General features: G+C 41.5%; 3 protein-coding genes across 7 annotated transcripts in view; 1 reads left to right on the top strand and 2 right to left on the bottom strand.

Moving 5' to 3' along the window:
• mybpc2a (myosin binding protein Ca) overlaps window positions 1-3,930 on the bottom strand; it is a 63,628-nt gene extending 59,698 nt beyond the window's left edge. For 2 of the 4 annotated variants that reach the window (XM_080776021.1, XM_080776023.1), the window contains exon 1: window positions 3,845-3,884. In XM_080776021.1, coding sequence (XP_080632147.1) covers window positions 3,845-3,877 — 33 coding nt within the window. In that variant the 5' untranslated portion in view covers window positions 3,878-3,884. Of the gene's footprint in view, window positions 1-3,844 lie in introns of all 4 variants that reach the window. The other 2 variants (XM_080776025.1, XM_080776022.1) reach the window with 2 other exon arrangements.
• The window catches only part of ntf4 (neurotrophin 4), a 270,598-nt gene that overhangs the window by 141,648 nt on the left and 104,671 nt on the right, over window positions 1-24,279 (bottom strand). The gene's annotated exons all lie outside the window — the stretch shown is intronic.
• On the top strand, window positions 13,973-20,048 carry emc10 (ER membrane protein complex subunit 10). Of its 2 annotated transcripts, XM_080775449.1 has the most exons (8): window positions 13,973-14,129; window positions 14,273-14,339; window positions 14,463-14,575; window positions 15,239-15,352; window positions 17,206-17,390; window positions 17,813-17,906; window positions 19,016-19,113; window positions 19,683-20,048. In XM_080775449.1, exons 1-7 carry the CDS (start codon window positions 14,037-14,039, stop codon window positions 19,100-19,102), a joined length of 753 nt encoding a protein of 250 aa, XP_080631575.1. In that variant the 5' UTR covers window positions 13,973-14,036; the 3' UTR covers window positions 19,103-19,113; window positions 19,683-20,048. The 2 variants fall into 2 exon arrangements, with proteins under 2 accessions (XP_080631575.1, XP_080631574.1); XM_080775448.1 differs by lacking the exon at window positions 19,016-19,113.

The raw sequence follows: 24,279 nt of genomic DNA, 5'->3' as shown, positions 1-24,279 counted from the left end.
TTGGTCAAAGGCCTTCTTCAGGCATCTGAGGATACATAACCAAATGGGACTTGTGCATCAACAACACTTTGATGTGTTTAGAAAGGCTCAGTTACCGTTTCACACTATTTTTGAAAACGACCCCCACCGCACACGCACACATGCACACACACACACACACACACACACACACACACACACACACACACACACACACACACACACCCAAGCTACAGTACATCCGCTGACTCTGCATCTGTCTCTAATCCATCAAGTGATAGACGCATACCTGGAGCGACATCATGTCAAACCCATCATCATGATGGGTTTGCCATGAGGTAATGCTACACTGGATGAGCGTAGGGTAGGCTAGACTGCTAGTGGTATAGTGTTGGAGGGGGGCATTCTTTTTAGCGTCACAAAGGGAGTCGGTAACCATTCAGTAATTAACAGCAACTCCTTTCTAATAGCAATGAGGTGGGATTCCCTGAGGTCTGCATTACCTGCTTACTGTCTGGCACCTGTAACGATAAGGAGGTGTAAAAATGCTATCCCCTGCTCTGGCAGCATTTCAGTGAATTGTGAATAATGTCGCTATTCCCGCACACCCCCCAGCAATGAAGCACTGACAGGTCACAACCAAATGACCCTCTGCAACAATGAAGCACTGCCAGGTCACAAGCAAATGACCCCCTGCAACAATCGATGTCGACTCAAGACCTACAAGACTCGCATAGAAGCTCCATGCAGCAAACAAGCGACTCATACCAAAGACTCCATCGATTTATAACACAATTCAAAATGACACCTCTATAAATGCTATAGCATAGCGTGAGACCCGCCTCTAGCAATCTATTAACGCTGAACAGCTGGTGGGTGTCTTCCCGCTCGCGTCTTGTTTCTCTCTTAAGAGACCACAAGGCCACAGCCTGCCACCAGAGCAGGACCACAACTATTCTTGAGGCTGTTTATTGATGATGCGTGCTTCTTCCCTATCCTCAAGGCTCCTTCGAGTGCCAGGCATCCTTTAAACGTGGTGAGTCACCACAAGTGGGTAGCGGTCCGGGGGGTCATATGAGCCTGTGTGGCTAGGGGTGCGGAGGAGTTCAAAAAGGGGTGAGGATTTTTAACTCGGGAGGGGAAAGCAAGATCAAGCTCCCTATGACAAGTAGGTAGTAATGTGGTGATGGGAATTTGATAGGCGTGATGTCACTGGATTGGCCCCACTGACACTGTCAAGATAAATAGAGAATTGAGGGTCGGGAAGGCAGTGACAGAGTGTAAAAATAGGGTGTAACACGGTTAAAAGTGAGAGATTACAGCATGGTACAGTAATGCTGATTAAAAAAAAACGATAAGTAAGTAAGTAAGTAGCCTTGCCGAGCCATGAGGCCCATAGGGCAGGAGCCTATCTCCTGTTTCTGTAGCGTGACGCAGCTTGATGTACAAGTACACCCCCATGGACATGACGCTAGTATGTCGCAGGGACGAAAACTATGCATATGTAGTATTAGTATTAGTATTGGTATCAATCACAACAGGCTTGTATTTTTTAATATATTCCATTTGATAGCGAAATTAAATTGAATATTGAATTAGTATCACAATGCGCCATCGAACACTAGATAAGGAATCCCTCCTTATGCCACTGAAAGAGGCCAATCAGGGTCAGACAATCAGGGTCAGGCAGATCACATGATGCAAGGTATTGCCATATGAATGCTAAACTCTCTCTGTACCTATTATATACCCCCTGGCTTCATCCTTCAGTCCTCTGCTATCAAGGCAACCTGCCACCTGATTTAGACGAGAGAACATTAACCCATTTAGACCCGAGGACGATTCTACAAATGCCTTCTAAATCCTGACAGTTTTCTGAAAAACCTGTGTTTCTATATCAGTGGTTCATGTCAAGGAGCCCCAGAATGTATTTGGCCACCGACCCCCATTTGAAAATATGTTGTTCCATGCAGGGACCTTCCAGAAGCAAAGACGTTCGCTCTGAAAGAATATACATTCACGATCTTTCAAAAATAGCAGATCTACAAGCTCATGGCGTGGCACTCGGTGCCGCGCTATGAGCTTGTAGCTTGTAGATAAATAGCTAAAGTATAAAGTAAAGTATAGCATAAACGTATTGCCACTACTGCATGCAGTGTAAACGGGACCGTAAAAGCTACAGGTTACATTGGAAATATATTAAAAAATTAAATAAAATCCAGTGTCAAAGTGCATAGCTTATTTTCTCAGATATCACTGTCCAGTCGGGCTGTGACAGCTGGCTTACAGTATACTGTATCTATACAACCTTGAGCCTTGAGGTTAGAACGTAGGCATGCACACAGCCCACTTCGCCTTTACTCTAGCTGTTCACGCCTTCCTTCAGACAAATGAACCATTTATTCCTGTTTCTAATAGAAACTGTCGGTGTTTACATTCATTATACAGTCCAATTCCAGAGTTTGACTTAAGTCAGAACGTCTAAAGATGTACCCGTGTTACTGTGTAGTCTAATTTTAGCACCCCCCTCTATTCAATGATCTATAAATCTATAAACAATCAATAGACAACGAGGATGACAAACTTTTCTCCCTCTATAAAACTAAACAAAATGTATATGTTGTACCAAAACTGTTGAGTTAAATAAAAGCCTTAAAAGAAATAATCTGCTTTCGTTTTGTGTTCGTTTTGTGTAAGTGTTAGTCACTTATTATTAGAGCCTTAATTATTTGGATTGTATTGTATATTGTACAGAAGAGTGTGTGTGTGTGTGTGTGTGTGTGTGTGTGTGTGTGTGTGTGTGTGTGTGTGTGTGTGTGTGTGTACACTGAGCGCCATTATAACGAGGTGATGAAGTGACATAATTATCTTTCTAAACGAGGTTCAATTTCTCAGCACGAATAACATCATCAACTTGTATGAATGGAATGGATGCATCACCAAAATAAATGTTATAACTAAGGTTTTATTTACGCTGAAAAAATCAAACCTGTTTCAAAAAATAATTAGTGTCAATACTTCATTATAAGACACGTCCTATAATAAAGCATTGGCAGTATAGTAGTGTGTTGTCCCTTGAAGACTACTATTCTAAGATCAAAGGCATAACATACAATAGGAATGGAAATAAATGTATTCATGTTATTTGGTGAATCTTTCTAGAAATATAATGCAATAACACTTAAATGGGTATACTGTATCATCCATAACCTGTTGAAGTTAGTGTACAGTATTAGTGATATATATGCTGAATCATGATAGGTAATTTCCTTGATTTAGAGTTGGCTTCGCTACCATTTGACTGGATTTCCCAAAAGCATCTTCCTGTGGCTTCCCTAACGATGAATTAAACTCATTTAATTACTAACAGTCTTTTGGGAAATATGCGTTGGTCAATACACAGTAGAGCTCCAGAAACTACAACATTACAGGGCATAGAGTCAGTGAAGTAAACAATACATCATGTATACACTCTCATTTATCCAAGCATAATTAACTTGAATTGGCTTCATTAGAGAAATGCTGTCGCGTATATACGGAATGGGATTTGTTGTTAATATGAATCATTATAATATGTGCCGCCCTATATATTATAATAATAATATTTTATATTGAAATAACCAATTACAGTAATAGCCTAATAATAACAATAATACATTTGGCGGGTGTATTGTATGTACATATTTCATAGTCAGAATATGAGCTGTAAGTTGTTCAATGTGCTCCAATGAGCCTTACATCTCTGTAACGTCAAGCAAACGATACTCCCAAAAGGATTATATATATATATATATATATATATATATATATATATATATATATATATTAGCATGGTTGTCCAGTAATCAAATGAGTGAAATCAAACATGGTTCTTACCTGGCTTCTTGGGTTCAGGCATGTCTGCGTTTGTCTACGGTGAGTCCCCTGTATGTGTCCTCCACCCTCCTTGTCTGTAGTAGTTCTGTCTGCTTTTCATCCTTCATTCTTTTTATCCTCCCCGCCTGCCCATCCACCGGGCCACTACAGTACCCCTCCCTTGTGGGACATGTACGGAGAGCAGGGTGACGGACCGGCTGTCACTTGAAACCTCGGGACAGCTCATGGGCTCCCAAGGAGAGGGAAAGGGTACTGGTAAGGAGGAGAAGAGAGATGGAACACACCAGAGAGGTGAAGGGGTTTAGTACCATAACACAAAGCATGACCCCCCCCACCCCCCCCCCCCCCTCCTGGCAAACCTGTGAACTGATTAGCTAATTAGGACCAGGGGCCAGACCATTAGCAAATTGATTGTTTTGGCAAAGTGATAAGTTGACCGACGCTACAAGAGACAAGACAACAAGCTATTAAGGTATTATGTTTCATGAATCAAGAGGAAAAACAATATGCATACATGTCAGGAGAATGCAACCAACGCGGCGGCAGCTCTGTGTACCTATAGGCTCTGACAAGCTCAGTTGTTCTCTAGTGGCTTTGGCTGTCAACATATGTATGCTTTATGCTTTATGAGGCTGGTAGACCTCACATACAGCGATGCAAGAGACAAGGTCGAAGACCATCTTCTTCTGTCTCTGAGTTCTTAGAGTACACTTTCCTCCCCAATACCCAAGACCCCTCATGTGTGCGCACATGCATTTAAACATGTACTGTACATGCATACATACAATGGGGAAGAGGGGAGAGAGAGGGATAGAGAGAGAGAGAGAGAGAGAGAGGGGGGGGGGGGGGGGGGGGGGGGGGCTATTTATTCCACATTCTATATTTATTTTAGGGCAATCTGGGTACCCATCGTCAAAACAAAGGAAAAACAGCGGCCTCTTTTCGACTTTAGTCAACAGTCTCTCTCTCTCTCTCTGAGAGAGAGAGAGACTAATCTTAGGGTTGTTAATTGAAATGCAGGTTTAGTGTCATGGGAACCCCTTTTGGTGTTAGCATTATGTCATGCCTTAGCTATTGAAAAATAGCAGATCTGGTGGCGCGCTACGAGCTTGTAGGTCTGCTATTTTTGAAAAATCGAAGAACCATGCACCGACATAGAAACATAGCTTTTTCAGAAAACTGTCAGGATGTAGAAGACATTTTTAGAATCTGATCTCAGGTCAGAATGGGTTAAGGAAAGCCTGCGGAGCCTGCCCAAGAAACGTAGTAACCGTAGAATGACTTTTGTCTGGCAGCCCGCCAGAACCGTAGTCTACGTTTACTATAGGCTTCATATTCTGTGCTGCTTTCAATGGCCTGTATCTCCAAATCGGCGTCGAATGAATGTCGTTTCTGGTGAAAACAAGGTTTTTCCATCGATCGACAGGGTTCAGTAAAGGTCTATTTATTATCTACTGTATCTATATATCTACTGTATGTATGCATGTGTCTGTCTGTCTGTCTGTCTGTCTGTCTGTCTGTCTGTCTGTCTGTCTGTCTGTCTGTCTCTCAAAAAAGTGAGCAACACCCACAGCCACAATACTAGAGAGAGCAAGAACAACGATCTGGGGCCTGGTTCACGAGACCTGGATTAACTAATCCAGGATTTAAACCAAAACCATGCAGGCTTGTTAAATCCTGGTCCGTACAGCCTGGTTTATTCCGTTCCACTAAAGCCAAGCGAGGCTTCGAATGGGCAGATTTATCAAGCCAGGATCACAGCGGTGTTGGGTGAAATCAACCCTCAAGGCTTTCTGACAGACATATGGGAGGGGATGGGGGAGGGACCTACAGAATATGATATTTTAATGCAGACTAATAAAAAAGAAGAAGAAACATAACCCATAATAACAGGGATCCTTGATGAATGAGTTTAACAACTCTCTCACACAAAAACATAAATCTTGTATGGGAGTTCCTGACACAAAATATGTTCAGATGGGATGGGGACTCGGGAGTCTGTGGCCAAATACATACCGGCATTCATTTGGGGTTCCTCACATTTGACATTTGAGAACCACTGGTCAAGAGGACTCCTGACAAGTACACATGCTTCACACACACACACACACACACACACACACACACACACACACGTACACAAGCACACTGCTTCCGGTCCAGTTTCTGTTCAAGCAAAATGCCCAGGCTGCAATATAACCCTGGCCGCAAAACAAAAATGTCTTTTGAACTTTATTTACTTTGGGACTAATGAAAATGGACAGAGCCTAGGCCCTAGACCAAACTCAAGGAAGAACTATTTTAAGCAAAGGGCAACTTGAGATTCAAGATACCCATGAGGAGGAAGATACGTTTCATACCAATGAGACATGTATCAGCGTGCTGCATTCCTGCTTTGAACTTATTCAATTTGATATGTCATCATCAAGTAACTACTGTGTTGCCGTTGTTGACAGCAGACAGGCCTATAGCCTAGATGTCCTACATGACCCAACAACAATCCACGGCAGAGGTTGAAACCAGACTCTTATAACACTTGCATTTGTCTCACTGTCGAGGGGTTAGCCTCATGATAAATCGGGGTACAGGTTAAGCTAGCTCTGGTCCATTAGGCGTTAGGAGAACGAGCAGTCCTTAACGCTATGGGCCAGAGGTGAGGTTAAGCCAACTCAAACGTTCTTCTCATCACTAAGAAGAACAGTGAGAGCCCCCCTGTGGTGCATTTTGAAACTGAATCTGACAACAACAAAGTATTGGCAGTATAGTAGTGTGTGCTGTGCAGCCACCTTCTTGTCCCTTGAAGACTACTATTCTAAGATCAAAGGCATAACATACACAATAGGAATGGAGATACATGTTGTATGGCGACGAACTTATTAAGCCACCGAGAGGCTAAAAGCGGGGAAATGTACTGTCAGACGCGCTGCATGCCAAGGACTCACTTCTCTAGTGTACTGCGTTTTATTCATTTATTAAAGGTATGTTAAAACAATTGATTTGGCATCATAACAAAGTGCGTTGTGCAGAATCGTATACTGTATCATCCATAACCTGTTGAAGTTAGTGTACAGTGATAGATGCTGGATGTTACGTCATTCCCTTGAACTGAAATTGGGGTACAGGTTAAGGTGGCTCTGGTGACGGTCCGTGGCGTTAGGAGAACGCTATGGACCAGAGGTAAGGTTAAGCCAACTCAAAAGGCCAAAAGGCCCCTCGGTCTTCCCGAGTTCTTCTCATCACTATGAAGAACAGTGAGTGCCTCCCCTGTGGTGCATTTTGAAACTGAATCTGACGACAGAACGAGGTCGAGAGCAGTTCTATGAATTCTGGATGAACGGATGGATGACCAATAGAACCAATGTTGACATTCATCAGGAACGCAGAGCATTGTGCACATCCACTCCGGCAAACAGGTGCAGGAGAAACAGAAGATCAGCATGAAAATTAAAATCACACTCCATGCTCATACGGACAGACATACACACAAAGCTGTGCACGGGAGGGGCTAGCGGCCGTCAAAAATAAGAGTCTTACTCTACTCTTTTCCCATTGTTCATTGCAGATTAATGATTCAATCTCCAAAGGATCTTCATGAAGATGATACTGATTTACAGTAGGAGCTCAGCTAACAACGGGCCCTAACGACTGCTCCTATATTGTCCTAATAGTTAGGACGAATTCCAGTACCCAAGAAATGAATGTTTGAAAATCAGAATTTTTAGGTAAACATTTGCTGCATATAATGAATAAAAACATAGGTGTGAATCGTGTTCATATAGTCACTAAATATCAAGTTTGCTAATTCAAAATTAAACCGGTTTCATTCTCACGCATAATATGCACTCCAGATTTGAGTAAACAGCAATTGCATTTCGTACTGATGTGACGCATCCCGCGGGTGACAAGAGATTCACAGAAGAGACAAAGAGGAGCGGTGACAAAGATGAACGGGCCTGTCTCAGCGAGGGGGAATAGTTACTGTATGGTATGTATAGTGACCCTGAGATCTGATCCATACAGTGTGAACTCCCACATTCACACTACAATAATTATTCAGAGAAAGGAAGGCAGGCTGTTTCCACAAAGCCCGCATGACACAATGACAAATCCCAACAACCTGCCCTGCACTGAACCCCTGAATGCCAGCTGCAGCCTGCAGCTCATCAAACCTACAGTAGCAGGATTTTATAATAATAACCGAGTGCTTGTTTTGGTCCCAGCTGTCATAGCAGTGTGTAGCCCATTGTATTACTTGATCCGTTATTATGTTTTCATTAAAAGTATAACAGATAATTGGTTATAATAATGACTCATTTATCTGGATACCTATTTTATCCAATCAGGAGAGAGAACTCAGAATACTGATTAAACAAGTGAAATTGGAAGTGATGGCTCTAAGAAATGAGCACTGTAGAACTGGAACACTATCAAATTGAAGCTGATACTGTACATGGGTAATCCTTCCTGATTGGCTGACATTTTTCAAGCCACCCGGAAATGTATTTTATGTTTATTAAAGAGTTGGAGAGATGGGGGGGGGGGGGGGGCTCTGTTACTAAACAAACAGTTTTAACTAAAATAAATCACTTACCCTGAACCCTAGTCCAGGGGTAGGCAACCTTAGGCACGGTTGCCTGCAACATTGGCACAGGGGAGGGTGATCACTGGAACACTGGCATAAGTGTGAGAGAGAGAAGGTTTTTCTTTTAAAATTAAATATTCCAAAAAAGTGTAGTCAGTTAAATTAAGTCCATTCACATCTACAAATGACATGATAATTTACATCCTGCACATAATTGTACATTCATTCAAACTTCTAACTCATGACTGGGGAGGGATTAGGTGGGTTATTGCTCTGAGTTTAATGATCATTACATCCTGAAAATATTTCTAAGCCTGTGTATGGACAGTCATAATTATATATGGCACACTGACTATCACACAAATGAAAACATGGCACTTCATGTGAAAAAGGTTTCGGACCCCTGCTTTCTTGAATATAACATTAGCAATATATTTATTATGGTTTGGCAATTAATTGGATCTGCTTTAAGGTACTCTGAGAAAGCGCATCTCCCAACCATTATAGGGACTCTGGATCCCTATACATAAACAGCAGATCCAAAACGACGCGTGGTAGCTGAGGTGATGGAGGGTGTTTGAGCAAGACGCCTGATGCGAGCGGTCTGAGATTGAAGTGAATGGAATCAATGGATGAGTTTCCTGACAGAACTTTGCTCTGCGCTCGTCTGTGCCAAACATGTCCCAGCTCCTGAAGAACAGACATGCAGGAACCGTGTGATGTGTTTTCCCTCTCCAAGGGGGCCAGTGTCGACTCGCTGGGTAAGGCACCGGGCTAAGACAACATCCTTCCAGAGTTCATAATCCAGTGGTGGACGCACAACTCCATGCTTCCATCATGTGGGTCAGTGGTGGATCCACAACTACCATGGGAACAAGCCGGACAAACCTGCGGGAGACTCCAATGCCTATAGACTCATCTCACTGCTCTGTGTCCCATTTATTATTCTGGAGAGGCTGACACAGTGGTGGTGGACCCACAGCTACCGTTGGAACAAGCCGGTTTCCATTGTAGCAGGTCAACAGTGGACCAGGTAACGTTACTTGCGCAGGACATCGCAGACAGCTTCCAGGGCGAGAATGCAGGGGCAGTGTTACTGGACCTGACAGACGCATATACCCCGTAGCCATCTTGTTGACATTTGAGAGTGAGGTTGTTCTTCCTGATGCCAAACTGTCTGTAGGCAGTCTGTCTTGTCGATGACGACAATCCGGGCCCATCGCTGTCATGTCGTCATGCAGCATACTTGAAGATGACATTTGAGCTGTGTGTGGCCACACAGTCGTCTACTACTGTACATAAAGAGGAGTGGACCCGGCCAGCACCCTTGGGGAGCTCCTGAGTCCTGTATTGAGGGTCAGATAGTCTTATGTGATGTTGCCCATTTCTCACAATTGTGTCAGGAAGTCCAATATATACTTTCACATGCTCAGATGCAGGCCTAGGCCTCTGAGCTGATTTGTTCTTCGCCCCATCCAGGTGAGAGAGGGCAGTGTGAAGAGCCATGGGAATTGCATCGCCGGTGGAACTGTTTTGACAGAATGAGAATCGCCATGAGGCTCCTTTTTCCCCTTTGTCCGTCAAAACAAGCTCAACAACAAACGGACCACAAGTTATCATGATCGCGTTTTACACAAAGTATTTTCAAGATGCCAGGTGGAATTAATTAAATGAGTCCGGCGGTGGCGATCCAGTGTGGCTTTGACTTTTTAATTCTGCAGACAGTGCATATATATTTATTTTACCAGGCATGACTCCAACTCCAAGCATCACTCAACAAAAAATGGTAAGCTAATAAAATGTATTAAATCCTCCACGAGGATAAATGGTGTAGAACCGTACCAAAACCGTGCCAGATGTCCTAAAATTCGACTTATAAACGCAACATATATAAGAAATGCGCGTGCATGCATGTGCGGGGGCGCACTCTACAGATCTCGCTTGTAGCGCCACCTAAGGCCCAACCGGCCCTGGGTATGGCCATAGGTTGCTAGATTGGACATCTCCACCTACCGATATGTTTGGGAACTTCTCGTTTTTGAGTGGTGGTACAAGGTACAAGGAACAGCAATGTCTGTGTTTACATTATGTTGGTTCACCTATGTGTTCACCTATGTGTTGGTTCACCTATGTGACGTTAGGAGAGAGTGAGTGAGAGAGTGCTAATGAGAGAGAGGGGGGGGGGGGGAGAGAGAGAGGGGAGTTGCACCACTCGGTTGTTCACACGGGTGTGATTTTTCTAATTGTTTCCTGCACTTTGCACTCCTCAGTCTCTAATTGAGTGAAGCTTTTGGAGATTGACTTGTGAGTCTAATGGTGAAAATCATTTTTTTAAACTAACTTCTTCCTCTTCCTTCTTCACAATTTTCCTCTGCTTCTTCGTTACCTCCTCTTCATCTTCTTCTCCTTTCCCTTCATCTTCTCCTCTTCTCCTCTTTGTCTGTTCCTGTCTCATTTCAGCTTGTAGCATTTCAGCTTGTAGCATTTCAGCTTGCCATGGCTCTTCACATTGTTTCGTTATTTTTGTACTTTTACTGTCTCTTACCAGTGTTTCAAACTTGCAGCTGTCACTGTTATAACACTGGAATTTCCCTCCGGGGATCAATAACGATTTATCCTATCTTAATTGAATTTTTAACAAGCAACTCAGGACCATATGACAGCAGACAATAAACCCTTAGGTCAATCAAAAGTTTAAAGGGAATTTTAGAAACCTATATCCTAATATAATTTTCAACAGCCACGGTAAGTTTTTACTGCTTTTATTTTTACTTATAAAAGGCAGCAACCCTTTTCCTCACAAGGCAGGCAGACAGACAGACAGAGCACACCACACACATCCTAGACAGGATGGAATCAAGTTATGATTTCATACACAATGAACTACAGGGGTCAGGAACCACTGCAATAACACACTCAAAATCACATTGTATTAACCGTAAGTATAGGGCTATTTGGAAAGACCAGTAGCCAATATGTAATTTGAAGATAAATCGATACAGTAGGCCTAATTTAAGTGCCACTAACAGGCCCTCCGGGTTATGAAGACCTCTTTTGGAGAGTCTTGGTTACTGAGAGATGCAATGGGGCTGTTATATATTTGATACTGTATATTAGTGGCAGTGCTGTAGCAGAAGGAGAATTTACCCATGTTTGTGGGTAGTACAGATTGTTGTTCTCGCTTCCTCTAGTATTGTGTCTGTGAGTGTCGCTCACTTTGTTTTAGGACAGTTAGTCAGGTATGCGGGTACTGAGTAACCCGTAACAGGGTATCTGCACTGCAGGCTTACATGTAGGTAAGTCAGATTTAATTATAATACCTTTATATTTAATATTGTGAGCTTGTAGATCTGTTCACGCTGTTACTTTGGGCTTGTTTATCTGTAAAGACAGACCGGTGTGTTTACAGATGTGTTTGCCGATTAATCTCCCATCACTAGTATCTTCAGGTAATTGGTCCTCACTAATGTTCATGATAAAAATAGCACCGTTTTTTTCCTACTCAGTCTGTGTCTCATAGGAGGGCTGTGGGCAGTTCAGAAACCCATTGCTAGGCAGATTTCTTTAGAAGATATTTAGATTTGTATTATCCTGAGAACGATGGCTTCCATTTTCGTAATGCAACATTTCAGGAATAGAAAGCCTGCAGTTTCTAATAGCTTGGATTCCCCATTGATGATGTCACTGGTGGACAGGTTTAACAAATGCCCTCAGACTGAGTAGGAAAAAATGGTGCTATCTTTATCATGAACATGAAAGGTGAAGTGGTCCTTTAACTCTGTTTTCTACCCGTATCCAACCTAGACTATCAAAATGGGTTGCAAAAACATGGGTCATGGGCCCCAGGCCGAGGAGTAGTCGAATGGGTTTGTTTTGGGAGGTTTGGAGCCTTAATTAGTGGTATTGAGATGTTTGAGAACCAAGAGGTGCAAGCATAGTCAAAGGAGGGCTGAATTAGGGCTCCAGCTAGAGTCTTGAGAACACTTTTGTTTACAAAAGAGTAAAGTCGGCCCATAAATCTTTGGTTCTTTGGTTTACGTTTTTTGATCACCCTTGCTGCCATGCTTTCACAAGTCAGTTTGTTGTCTACATCCCAGATATGTAATCTCTTCTTAGATTACTATGTCCTCAAATCATTCACATTTACGTTACATTTACCTGCTCTGTATCTCAGTCCACTCACTGTTGTTTCATCCCACATGGCCAGAAGAACTATCTGGACTGTCCTCTTTGGGTCTTCAGGTTGAAATCAGCAGGGCATCCCTCAAAACGACCCACTGTGGAAGTTAAACGTAGAAAATGTCTGCTCACGTGTAATATACAGAGTTTAATAGCCTTTATTGATAGTGTCAATTCATGCGTGTTGTGACATTAAGCTACCCTGAACTGCATGATGGCTTTCTTTCTAATGTCTACAGCCAATGGTAATGTGATAAGAAAATAATTGAAACATGCCTTATGTTAATTTACAAGCTTTCATAGCCTTGCATATAGATTGCTTTTATATCAATAGTTGTATAAAATGTCAAAATCAATATGCATCTGTGATAGTCTTGATCCCAGGCTAAAGCATTCATATCATGCCAACTTAAGGCAGTAGCTTAAGACAAAATATAGGATACCAACCATACAATTTATATATATATATATATATATATATATATATATTGATGAAATAATTTATTTCAAAGTAGCCTAGACCAAGTATTGAGTGCATAAATTAACATACTTTTCAGATGGTCGACATTTCTGTATTAAATATATTTTTGATCGATTGTTTATTTATTTTCGTGTCCTGCTGACTCCTGCACACAATGTGCCCAACCCTCATGGGTTTATAAGACACCATTTCACAATTGCATTTACAGCATGTTTACATTACAGCCCAGAGTTATGCCTACAGAGTACTCTGTCTTCTTTCCCAAGCTTAAATAAAAGTCCCTATGGCAAAACATATCTCAATTTTGTCATAGTCATTTAAATCTATATATATATTTTAGTGGTCTCGTGAAATATTCTTACCGGTATTTCTAATATTTTGAGACATGGAATTTTGATTTGCATGAGCTGTAGGCTTAGGCCTATGCCAAATAAATCCTCAAGATTCAAACAAACAAAAAAGGTTTTCAATATTTCACTTCATGCATCTAGAATTCACCATATGGAAGTTTCACCCTTTGAATTATATTACGGAGGGAAATAAACTTTTCCATAATATTCATTTTTTTGAGAAGGAGATGCGTTGCAGACGGTTTTTAGAGTGACTCAAGTGAGTGACTGTTTAAGTGAACTGAGATGTTTCTTAACTGTGAGCGACATCTCCTGGACTGGTATGCCTACAGTTTGAGTTGACTAATTATTTAATACATTACCTACATCCTGCGTGACTTGTTTCGGTTGACATTTGACGATAACATAACAGCTACAGAGACCTGAATAAAGTTTGTTTTTCTTTCCGCTTTACACCCACTTTATCAAAAGTCTGCAATTTCTTTACGTCGAAAATCTTACCCCGGAAGTTGTCGATGTTGATGTTTTCTGCTTTGACTGTAGTCTTCCGGGTTGGTTCTATTCTATTCTATTCTGCTCTGCTGTGAAAATGGCTTATCCGTTACCGTTGAAGCTTTCAAGGTTCTCTGCTGTTGTATTTTTTTTATGCTCAGATTTTGCATTTTGTAACAACGGCAGACGGGTGAGTGTAAATCATTTATGAAATTAACCACTACATTTAGTGCCAGTGCTGCTGCACCTGTTAAATGGTACAGTAGCTATCATGCTAACGATGCCTGATGTACCGGTAATGATGCGCTAACAGCTAACTGTTCTTATTCCAAGGTTGGCGATGGTTTGGACACAGAAATTAGTGGATTCTCTGTGCCTCTTGAGCACTCCTTTGAAGTTGGTGAGTAAGATACCCTTTGTCTTTTGCCTGTCAGTGTTAATTAATATTTATAACATAAGTCTGTAATGCCTACCTGTCCTATACCTATTGTAGCTAATATATGTCATCTTCTCGTCCTCCCAGATGATGTGGCTAAATTTCAGCTGCGTGGAGCACTGCTGTTGAAGGCTGGAAGAGAGCCTAGCGTATCACTGTCTCAGAATCAACTGTCAGAGGAGGACAGGACAAAACTTAAGGTGGGATGTGTGAATGTGATAATACACAAGCCACTTTCACCCTGGCATCCCTGTTTTGGGTGTAGGGTAAGAAAAAAAAAGAAGAAGACATTGTACAATTTAAGCATTTAGCAGAATACCAGTGAGGTCGGCGAAAAAAAAACCGAGGGCGAGATGGTTTAGGGGGGTGACAGTACCTGATATGATACCATTTAGCAGACGCTCTTAATCCAGAGCAATTAACAGTAAGCAAGAACAATTAACACATTGATGGTAATACATCAAATGCAATTGAATAATCATCAATCAAGGATCATAAGCAAGCTAAGAACCTAACATCCGACTGACTGTAGAATATCTGTACAATGACACTATGAGTAATGAGTATACCCTATAGAGTGCTATGTCTACATAAACTGCTATCTAAGTTACATATTTAGCCTTTGCCTATTTTGGCGCAAATCATTGAATATATATTTCAGAGCGAACATTTTTAACTAAAATATTTGCTTCTGGGGGTCCCTGGAACTACATATTTTCAGGTAGCTCATAGCCACCGAGTGGCGCGCTATGAGCTTGTAGGACTGCTATTTTTGAAAAACCGTAAAAATGTGGCGCAAATCTTTGAATATATATTCTTGTAAAGTGAATGTTTTTAACTCTCTAAATGGGTTAACTCTGCAGGAGGTGGCTGCAGTGGACGGTCTGTACAGAATCAGGGTGCCTCGTGTGTTCCTGCAGGCCGACAGGCTGACGGAGAGGCAGATCGAAGGTTACCTCACAGCATTTGTCAGAGCCGTATGTATTGTTCTCATCTTATCTATGTCGGAGAGACAATTTAAATTAGCCTTTTAAAAATACGCCATTTTCCATAGATGCTATGATGATTCATTCCAAGGATATGTACATAAAGGTCTGGAATGATACTGGAATCATCTATTACTGTTTTCCAGACCTGGAAGATTATGGAAATTTCTGAAAACCTTTTCGGCTCATTGTAATACTTAATTAAAAAAAGAATTGGCAATGCTTAAAGAATATGAAATGGTAAATTAATTGAAAAAAGAAAAAAACAATAATTGCTCTGTCATACCAGCTTGTGCCAAGCCAAAACCCTTGACTCTTGAATCTTACAAAACGTATATTAAACTCAAGATGAGTTTAATTTAGGTGCCTTTCACATCTAAACCTCACTATTGGATTTATTTATGCAGTCTTACAGGCACAAACACCCGTATCTTCCGCATCATTCAATAAAAAGCATTTTAATTCGATCGGTGTCCATTTTGTCATAAAGTTATAATGTATTTCTAGTTAAAATCTATAGTAATTGATCATACTATAGAAAATGTATAAGTGTCTCTTACCAGGCGGATAAATCCAGGCCTTTGTGTTGTGTTGGATCATGTCCAGCAGTCAAGCAAAACACTCCAATCGGACTCTAGCTTGTTTAATTTCCGAAAGTAGCGCTCCTTGTCGAACTGCTACAAAGATCTGGCAAACCATGACGGCTACTTTAAAATTAGTATTATTTTAAAGCCTCTGCGTTGAAAACCCAACACCCCACTGTTTATTCCGGTTGGGAGAACTCTGAGTTTTCCCCCCAAGACCCAAGCTCCACCCCCCACTATATTGACGCCCTAATGACACAACACGGTGTGTATGTATGTATGTTGGTGATGTATTTGGGAAAGGGGCAACCAACCGCCCACTATTTGGATAATGGTTTACATCAGGGGCTTGCAACCTTTTTCGAAACAAAGTGCCATGTTTTTTTAGGGCCGATAGCCATTTGGTGTATGTGCTAACACAAGCTCTGTCCTACTCACTTTAAATGCCATTGACAATGCATTGACAATGAATAGACAATTTTGAGTGTTCGTGTAAACTCAAACATTGCGTAACGCAAACATTGAAGAAATGGCCGGAATGAGATGATGTATGATGACCACCCACTTCACACGGGTGAGATTTCATTATTTCTAGATAGTCAGTTTGCCATGGCATTGTCAACATGAATTTTAATGACAAACACTAACAAACACTCCAACATATTTTGATTGCCCACGAATATCACCTTTTCCCTTCTTTTTAAATCTTTTCTTTCACATTGTTATAATGATCGTTAGACTCGGAGGAGCAATAATCCACCTATCTCCCAGACTCCCTCCCCAGTCAGAGTTCAGAGTTTTAATGAATGTAGAATCATGTGCAGGATGTTAATTTGCATACAAATGTGAGGCACTTATTTTATTTGACTTCTTTATATAGTTTATTTTAAACCAGGATCCGATGTTAATTCCGACCAGGAGCATTGGTCCGACATGTGGTAACAACAGTCGGACTAGCACTCGCACATGCGCTGCTCCCGTGCTAGCGGTTAAGGTTAGGTTAGGGTTTGTAGGTTGTCGGCCTAATGACTGTCGGACCAATAATAGTGTCGGAACTAAAGCCTGTAACCTTTTAAACCAACTCGTGCCAGTGATTACCCTTCTTTGTGCCAATGGATGCCAAACATTGCCTACACCTGGTTTACATATCTAATCTAGTAAAATAATTAGAAAGATGTTGTTTTACAATGAGCGTTTCCACATGTACCTCAATGTGCTTTTACTTGATCCTCCTCCTGTTTTTCTACTCTTATCCTTCAGTGTGCTATGGTTGAGTCCCATCTCAGTGATGTCATCCACCTCCACACCGATGTCTCTGGGTACCTGATTGGTGTCTCCATAGTGACGCTTCCAGGAGCATGCAGGGGCACCGAGGTTGAGGACGAAGTGGACCTGGAGTCTTTTAACACCACACTAAGCATCATGCAGCCCGTCAATGCACCCGGGTCAGTCATAAATGACACGGCAATTGACAATGAATTAATTGTACCGTATCGGCACTTTCACTCCCATCTGTAAATGTGACTTCCGTATCAGTAGCTGTAGCTTGTCATCTTTTTTTTTCTTCAAGTTTTTGAGGGGCGCTAGTCAAATGCCATTGACGATGAATGGAGAATTTGTGTCATCTGAGGACGAGCAAATCGGCTATTTTGTCAAATTCCCATTGACGATGAATGGAGATTTACGTCATATGTGTCTGAGCAAATCAACATGTTGCGCCCCTCACTTCACACGGGTGTGATTTACATTTTTTCTAATTCCCTCAGTTTAGCACTGTTATGACTCATCCTACAGGGTTCCATACGTTTCCTTATCTGGGGACATTCTGTCTATAGGGTTATGCATTGATTGATCGTCTCTCTTTCAGACCAGAGACTGCTCTGTTTATTGAACGAATGGAAATGGAAATGGAGAAAAAAGGAAAGAATCCACAAGAGCAAAAATCCTTTTTTGCTAAATATGTAAGTACTCAATGCAGGATGCATGTGAAAGTGTGCTCTTTGCCCTTATTTTGCCCTTCTCAATCAGTACAGTAGATATTTTTGGGGCTTTTTTTGCCTTTATTGATAGATGTACAGTAGGTAGTCAGGAAGGGGGGGAGAGATGGGGGGGGGGGGGGGATCGGGACTCGAACCCGCGACACACTGTCATGCTGGATTACCAGCCTGGTAATGCCTGGACCACTAAGCCGGCCCAGGCCACTGGCCAGAATTCAGTACTTTGAACATTTAAATTTCCTGTACATTACATGAAGCCAAATGCCTGTGTCGTCATAAGTTCATCATCTTATCATTTCATTGCTATGTAACATTAGACACATCTGCTTCTGGACTGTTCTTCAACTCATAGAACATGTCTTGACACACATAACACAGAAGCTGTTTGTTGAGAAAGTGTATTATTGCTTTCTTGTCCAATATTTGTGCATTTGATGTAGCTTGGATTTTCAGTTTGAATAGGTCATGCATATTTTACGAAATGACTCGCTCCAGAATTTGGCAGCATTTCCTCATTACTTTCACATTGCTGCGGGCTGACCTATAGTGCCAGCAGAAAATGACATTGCAAATCATTGTTTGTTACAAAGCCGTGCAATGAAAGATGCTATGGGTAATATATATGTAAATATAATAATGTGAAATGTAGTCACAATGAAGAAGAATATGACTCTAAAAAGTGTGAAACATGAAATTGTGGTTGTACAATTTTGGTTGTGTTCTGTAGTACTATCAGTCTATCAATCATGCTTCTCTATTTTGTAATGTGTTGCAAAGTACTGTACTGGTGGTCTGTATCTGTTATTATTCAAGAGTTCAGCTATGACATAGTCTTAACTACGATTTCAAACAATGAAAAATTACTGATAATTTATCCAAATGTCCACATTTGTCGGCATATCTCCGTCGTCCATCCAGATCTACTCTTGGCCTTTTCACTTGGCTTTGCCTGAACACTTGTCAGTCACTTTGTTCCGCACCGCGCTGTATCATGCCATGTTCTGTGACATGTGTTGACTCTGCTGTGCTACGTCCAGTGATTTGTGTTGACTTGGTGCTGTGCTGTGTTCCAGTGGTATTTGATTCTGGGAGGTGCCATTTTCCTCATGGCCACCAATTCGGCATCGGCCCCAGCAGGGGGTGACAGAGAGCAGAGCTGATTCCCACCTAAGTACTGGTTTCACTTTTGGCTCATTCAGCAACTCACTCTGGGCTGTCTGTCTGTCTTCTTCTTCTTCGTCCAGCAAGTTATGTGTTTAACTTCTTAGCGATGTGACTAACTGAAATTCAAGTCTTGTTTCTTTTCCTCTATCTTTATTTTTGTCCAGAATTAATGCCAAAGACAAGCCACACTTTTCTTTGTACTACATTTTCCAGTCTTACTGATTGGATACATGTCAGTTAAATAACCAATAGAGAAAAATCTGAAAATGCTCTACGGCTAAACCACCAAAGAAAAATTGCTAATCAAATGCATGAAAAAGGTCTTGTTTTTGGCATTTGAATGGTTTCACACCACTACCTGCACACCTTCATTCCTACTGTTAAGAGAATGAGTTGGACCTAATCTGGTATGGAAGAATGAAACTGGGGCTGTTGGAAAGAGGCCTTAATGATCACAGTTAATTAGATGATTGGAAGTCAAGTGCCCAGACAGAGAACAATAAAATAAAGTATATAATTTTACACTAATCCGTGTGTCCTTCTCCTCTCCCTCCCTCGTCTCTCCCTCCTCTCCAGTGGATGTACATCGTGCCGCTCGTTCTCTTCCTAATGATGTCAGGCGCTCAGGATCAGTCAGGGGGAGGTGCCGGTGGCGGAGCAGCCAATGGAGGAGGCCGATGATCCCCATGCCAACATAACATAGCTTAACTTTTTTTTCTTTTTCTCCTTTTTTTTTTTTAACCGGTTGTTTGTTTAGCACGTGTTTTCCTTCTTGACCAGTTTCTCATTGTTGCACACACTGTTCAAATGTTCAAATTGCACTCATCATGCCCGATTAGAGTTTTGCTGTATAGACGGATAAATAATCTGTCATCCCCATTTTATGTCATGGACTGCATTTTTAATACTGATTTACTGGGAAATAAAGTATTTATTACTGACTTTTGTTTTTGTTATTGTAAGCTACTCATGGTGACCTCAGACTGTCATCCAAGAATAAAACATTAGATAAATGCCCACCAGGCATGCAACACCTTTACAAGCACCATACTTTCATTAATGCAGGAAGAGTAGTGGGCAAGAGGCACTATCCGATTACATTATAGGATTGCAATGATCTTACTACAGTCTCATGCATTTACTATCTTTATCTTTTGTCAAGCACTGGCTTCTGTTCCAACTGGTCCTTAATTTACATCACCGGTTGTTCACTACTCATTCCGTTCTCAGCCCTGCCATTTTGGGTGAAGCTCTGTTCATCTAACCACACATAACAGATCTGTCATCTGTGTATTAATAGCGTGAGTCAGGGAGGAATATCGGAGCTTCACAGGCTCCATTCAGCATTCACACTTCCAACCCCAATGTCAACATCGCCTGTTCGGTCTGCCAGTCTGCCTCGTTTAAATCCATGGATCCCGCTGTGAAGAATATCCCCTTATTTTCGGAGCTCTGTGGTGAGCTTCAACACTTTAGTGCCCACTCCCTATCGCCGACTACCCCTTTTCTCAGAACAGACCACTTCCACTCTAGAGGCGTTCTGCTCCCGTCCGTAACCTCTCCTCACCTCACCTTTTCATCAGCCGTGTCACGTTCTTCCTGTCGTGCATTAGAAAGTAAGGGATGAGGTGATGAGAACAGCTGAATGAAAGAGGAGCTAGAGTTTGAGCACGAGAAGTAACTCATTTGTTTGTAAAGGGATCTCTCGCTATGTCAAACGGGGGGCAGAGGTTGAATGCACAGATGAGCTGGAAACATGTTTCCATGTATTTTAAGATTTTAAGATTTTGAAATGTTGCATTCTTTTCCATTGTCAAGTGTCCTGTCACCAGTTGGGCAAAAAACAAACAAATGCTGCAATGTACTGCATCTATATTTATAATGAATATCCATCGATACGGAATGGAACCTTAACCATAAATAGCAGTGACTCATTGGAAGCCCATCAGTGTCACCAACACACATGATTGTTGTGGTGATTGTTGTGGTCTTCAGGGATGGAATATTTGTTCAACATGTACATACAGTACCAACACCTACCAAGACCTATATTCATTCAAGTTTTATTTATTCTCGAAATTACACTGAGTAATCATTAATCAAACTCATTTTCAGTGTTGTCTATAGTATATTTGATATCTTCCAGTCTTAATTAAAACCGCAGCAGTTACCGGTAGATTGATCGCTCTGGTTAAGGTCTGTAATGACCTCGACTGAAAATTAGATTCACACAGTAGTAACATTTCAGTCATTCACACCAATCATAACTATATCATAATAAACCTCTCATTAGTGGTGTGGACTCGATCTGCATCCACTTGAGCCAGAACTGTATTGGTCATGGTGCTTTCAACACAGTTTTACCACAACGTATTACTAGACTGAGTCGCACAGTACTAAATTGTTTGAATCAAACTTAAAGGCCAGGGACTAGGCCTATACTTTGTGTCTATAGGTAGCCTATACTAAACATCTGAGTGAGTGGACAAAATGACATGCATACAGCACAAGTTCCCCAAGTCTCCATTCTGGGGCCTCTTCCGTTCAATACCTGCAAGCTCCCAATTTATGGATAACAACAAAATTACCGTAATTATAAAGATGACACGCACGACCCTATATCACAGAGTATACAAATGCATAATTATATCATATGTGCCAGAATTGTCTTCAGTTAAACAAAGACAAAGCTGAAGTAATTATTTTGGAGCCAAGGAAAAATGATTAAAAGTAATTTATTCAGTAGCCATTGATACAATTATAATGTCAGCCAACTTACTTACTATTACCTTCAGAATATATAAAAGTTTAAAGGACATATGCCTCAGAGGATTTGTGAAGCCTTGTCCATTCATTACAGTGTAACTAGTGTCTTAAAGCTAGTTTGGATTAAAAAAAACAAAATCATATGAGCTGGTGAACAACCAGAGCACTAATTGAAAACAAATTGAAAACATTTTGAGAAATAACCTTTAAATACTATAAATAATGTTGGTGGGGGGGGGGAAAAGAGAACATGGAGGAGAGTGCTGAAGGGCGAAGAGGGAGAGGGATGATGAAACACATGAAACAGGCTGCCGCGTGGCACGTGCATACCAGAGATGTTCATAAATCTTCTGGCTCTGTCGCTAAGAGACCACCAATGTTGCCATGATATCATGGGGACCCCCTGCTTGTGATGCCTTGTGATTTAGGAGTATCACAAGGTTTATGTTGCACAAAACGCGGCTGGGGCCCAGTTGATTTTAGCATGTCATATTCACACAATAAAACTCAGCATTCTAACTATGGTGTAGTTTAAGAGAGATCATCAATCACGACATGCGTGGTAACTGTCTAGGAAAAGTCTCCCACGCCATTTAGCCTCCTGTCTATTCCACAGCCAAATGCAATTGTTGAACTGACTAAATGCTATTCTCTTCACTGCTATCATGGCCTCATCATTAGGAAGTATATAAGTCCATCACATTGAGTAGCCTTAATACATGTTGCTTCATCAGTATAAGAGCTCCCATTGGTCAAACTGAGATACTGGCCACAACGTTAAAAGCACATGGACACGATCAGCCAAGAAACAAAATGCGAGAGGAAAGACGCACCTGCCATGTCAGTCAGCAGTTGAAAACAGACTTTCAGAGAGAGGCGTGAAAACGATAAGAGAATGAATCAATCACTCCTTCACAGATTACTGCCTTGTAGCTATTGTATCCCCCCGAGTCTCATCATGCTATATATTTCACTGCAACACTGCTAGGTTAGCACGTAATGAAGCAATCTAATACGCTATTAACTGAACGTGTCATGTAAGAATATAACATAGTGATAGTGAGCCTTATAATTCTGTGCCCAGTGCCCCTCACCAAAGGTCATGGCACAATACTCCTTAATCCTACCCACTGACAGTAATAAGCTGCAGGTGCTGAAATAATATATCTGCTTGCCACACTCCGGACATATTTGCTTATATAGGGGCCCTGTGCTAAGTGGGTAGTTAAACTTCATTAAAATTCCTCCTCTAATAACTAGTTCCATCAGAAACCCAGAGAAGTAGTATCAAACGAGACAATATGTGCCAGTGAAGGTAAAGTCATCTAGTTTTTCTGAACCTGTACCAGTGAACGTAGCCATGGGCAGTTTAAATGCTGCAGGTGCTGAAATAATATATGTGCTTGCCACACTCCGGACATATTTGCTTATATTTGCCATGTGCTAAGTGGGTAGTTAAACTTCATTAAAATTCCTCCTCTAATAACTAGTTCCATCAGAAACCCAGAGAAGTAGTATCAAACGAGACATGATATGTGCCAGTGAAGGTAAAGTCATCTAGTTTTTCTGAACCTGTACCAGTGAACGTAGCCATGGGCAGTTTAAATGCTGCAGGTGCTGAAATAATATATGTGCTTGCCACACTCCGGACATATTTGCTTATATTTGCCATGTGCTAAGTGGGTAGTTAAACTTCATTAAAATTCCTCCTCTAATAACTAGTTCCATCAGAAACCCAGAGAAGTAGTATCAAACGAGACATGATATGTGCCAGTGAAGGTAAAGTCATCTAATCTTTCTGAACCTGTACCAGTGAACGTAGCCATGCAGTTTAAATGCTGCAGGTGCTGAAATAATATATGTGCTTGCCACACTCCGGACATATTTGCTTATATTTGCCATGTGCTAAGTGGGTAGTTAAACTTAATTAAAATTCCTCCTCTAATAACTAGTTCCATCAGAGACCCAGAGAAGTAGTATCAAACGAGACATGATATGTGCCAGTGAAGGTAAAGTCATCTAGTCTTTCTGAACCTGTACCAGTGAACGTAGCCATGGGCAGTTTAAATGTGGATACTGGATATCAATATTCATGCAGTACGTACAGTATGATATCTGCTAATTTAATTCACCAGTCATTTTTGTCGAACAACACTATTCCACGAAGCATCAGTTAGGCTTTTGGGATAAAGGAAGATTGTAGATCAATTGACACACACGCACAAGCACACACACACACACACACACACACACACACACACACACGCACGCACGCACGCACGCACACACACACACACACACACACACACACACACACACACACACACACACACACACACACACACACACACACACACACACACACACACACACACACACACGCACGCACAAGCTATAGCTATTACCC

The sequence above is a fragment of the Protomyctophum bolini genome, assembly GCF_963924005.1.
Source record: "Protomyctophum bolini genome assembly, chromosome: 11".
Lineage (NCBI taxonomy): Eukaryota > Metazoa > Chordata > Actinopteri > Myctophiformes > Myctophidae > Protomyctophum > Protomyctophum bolini.
This window is presented reverse-complemented; position numbering and strand designations above follow the sequence as displayed.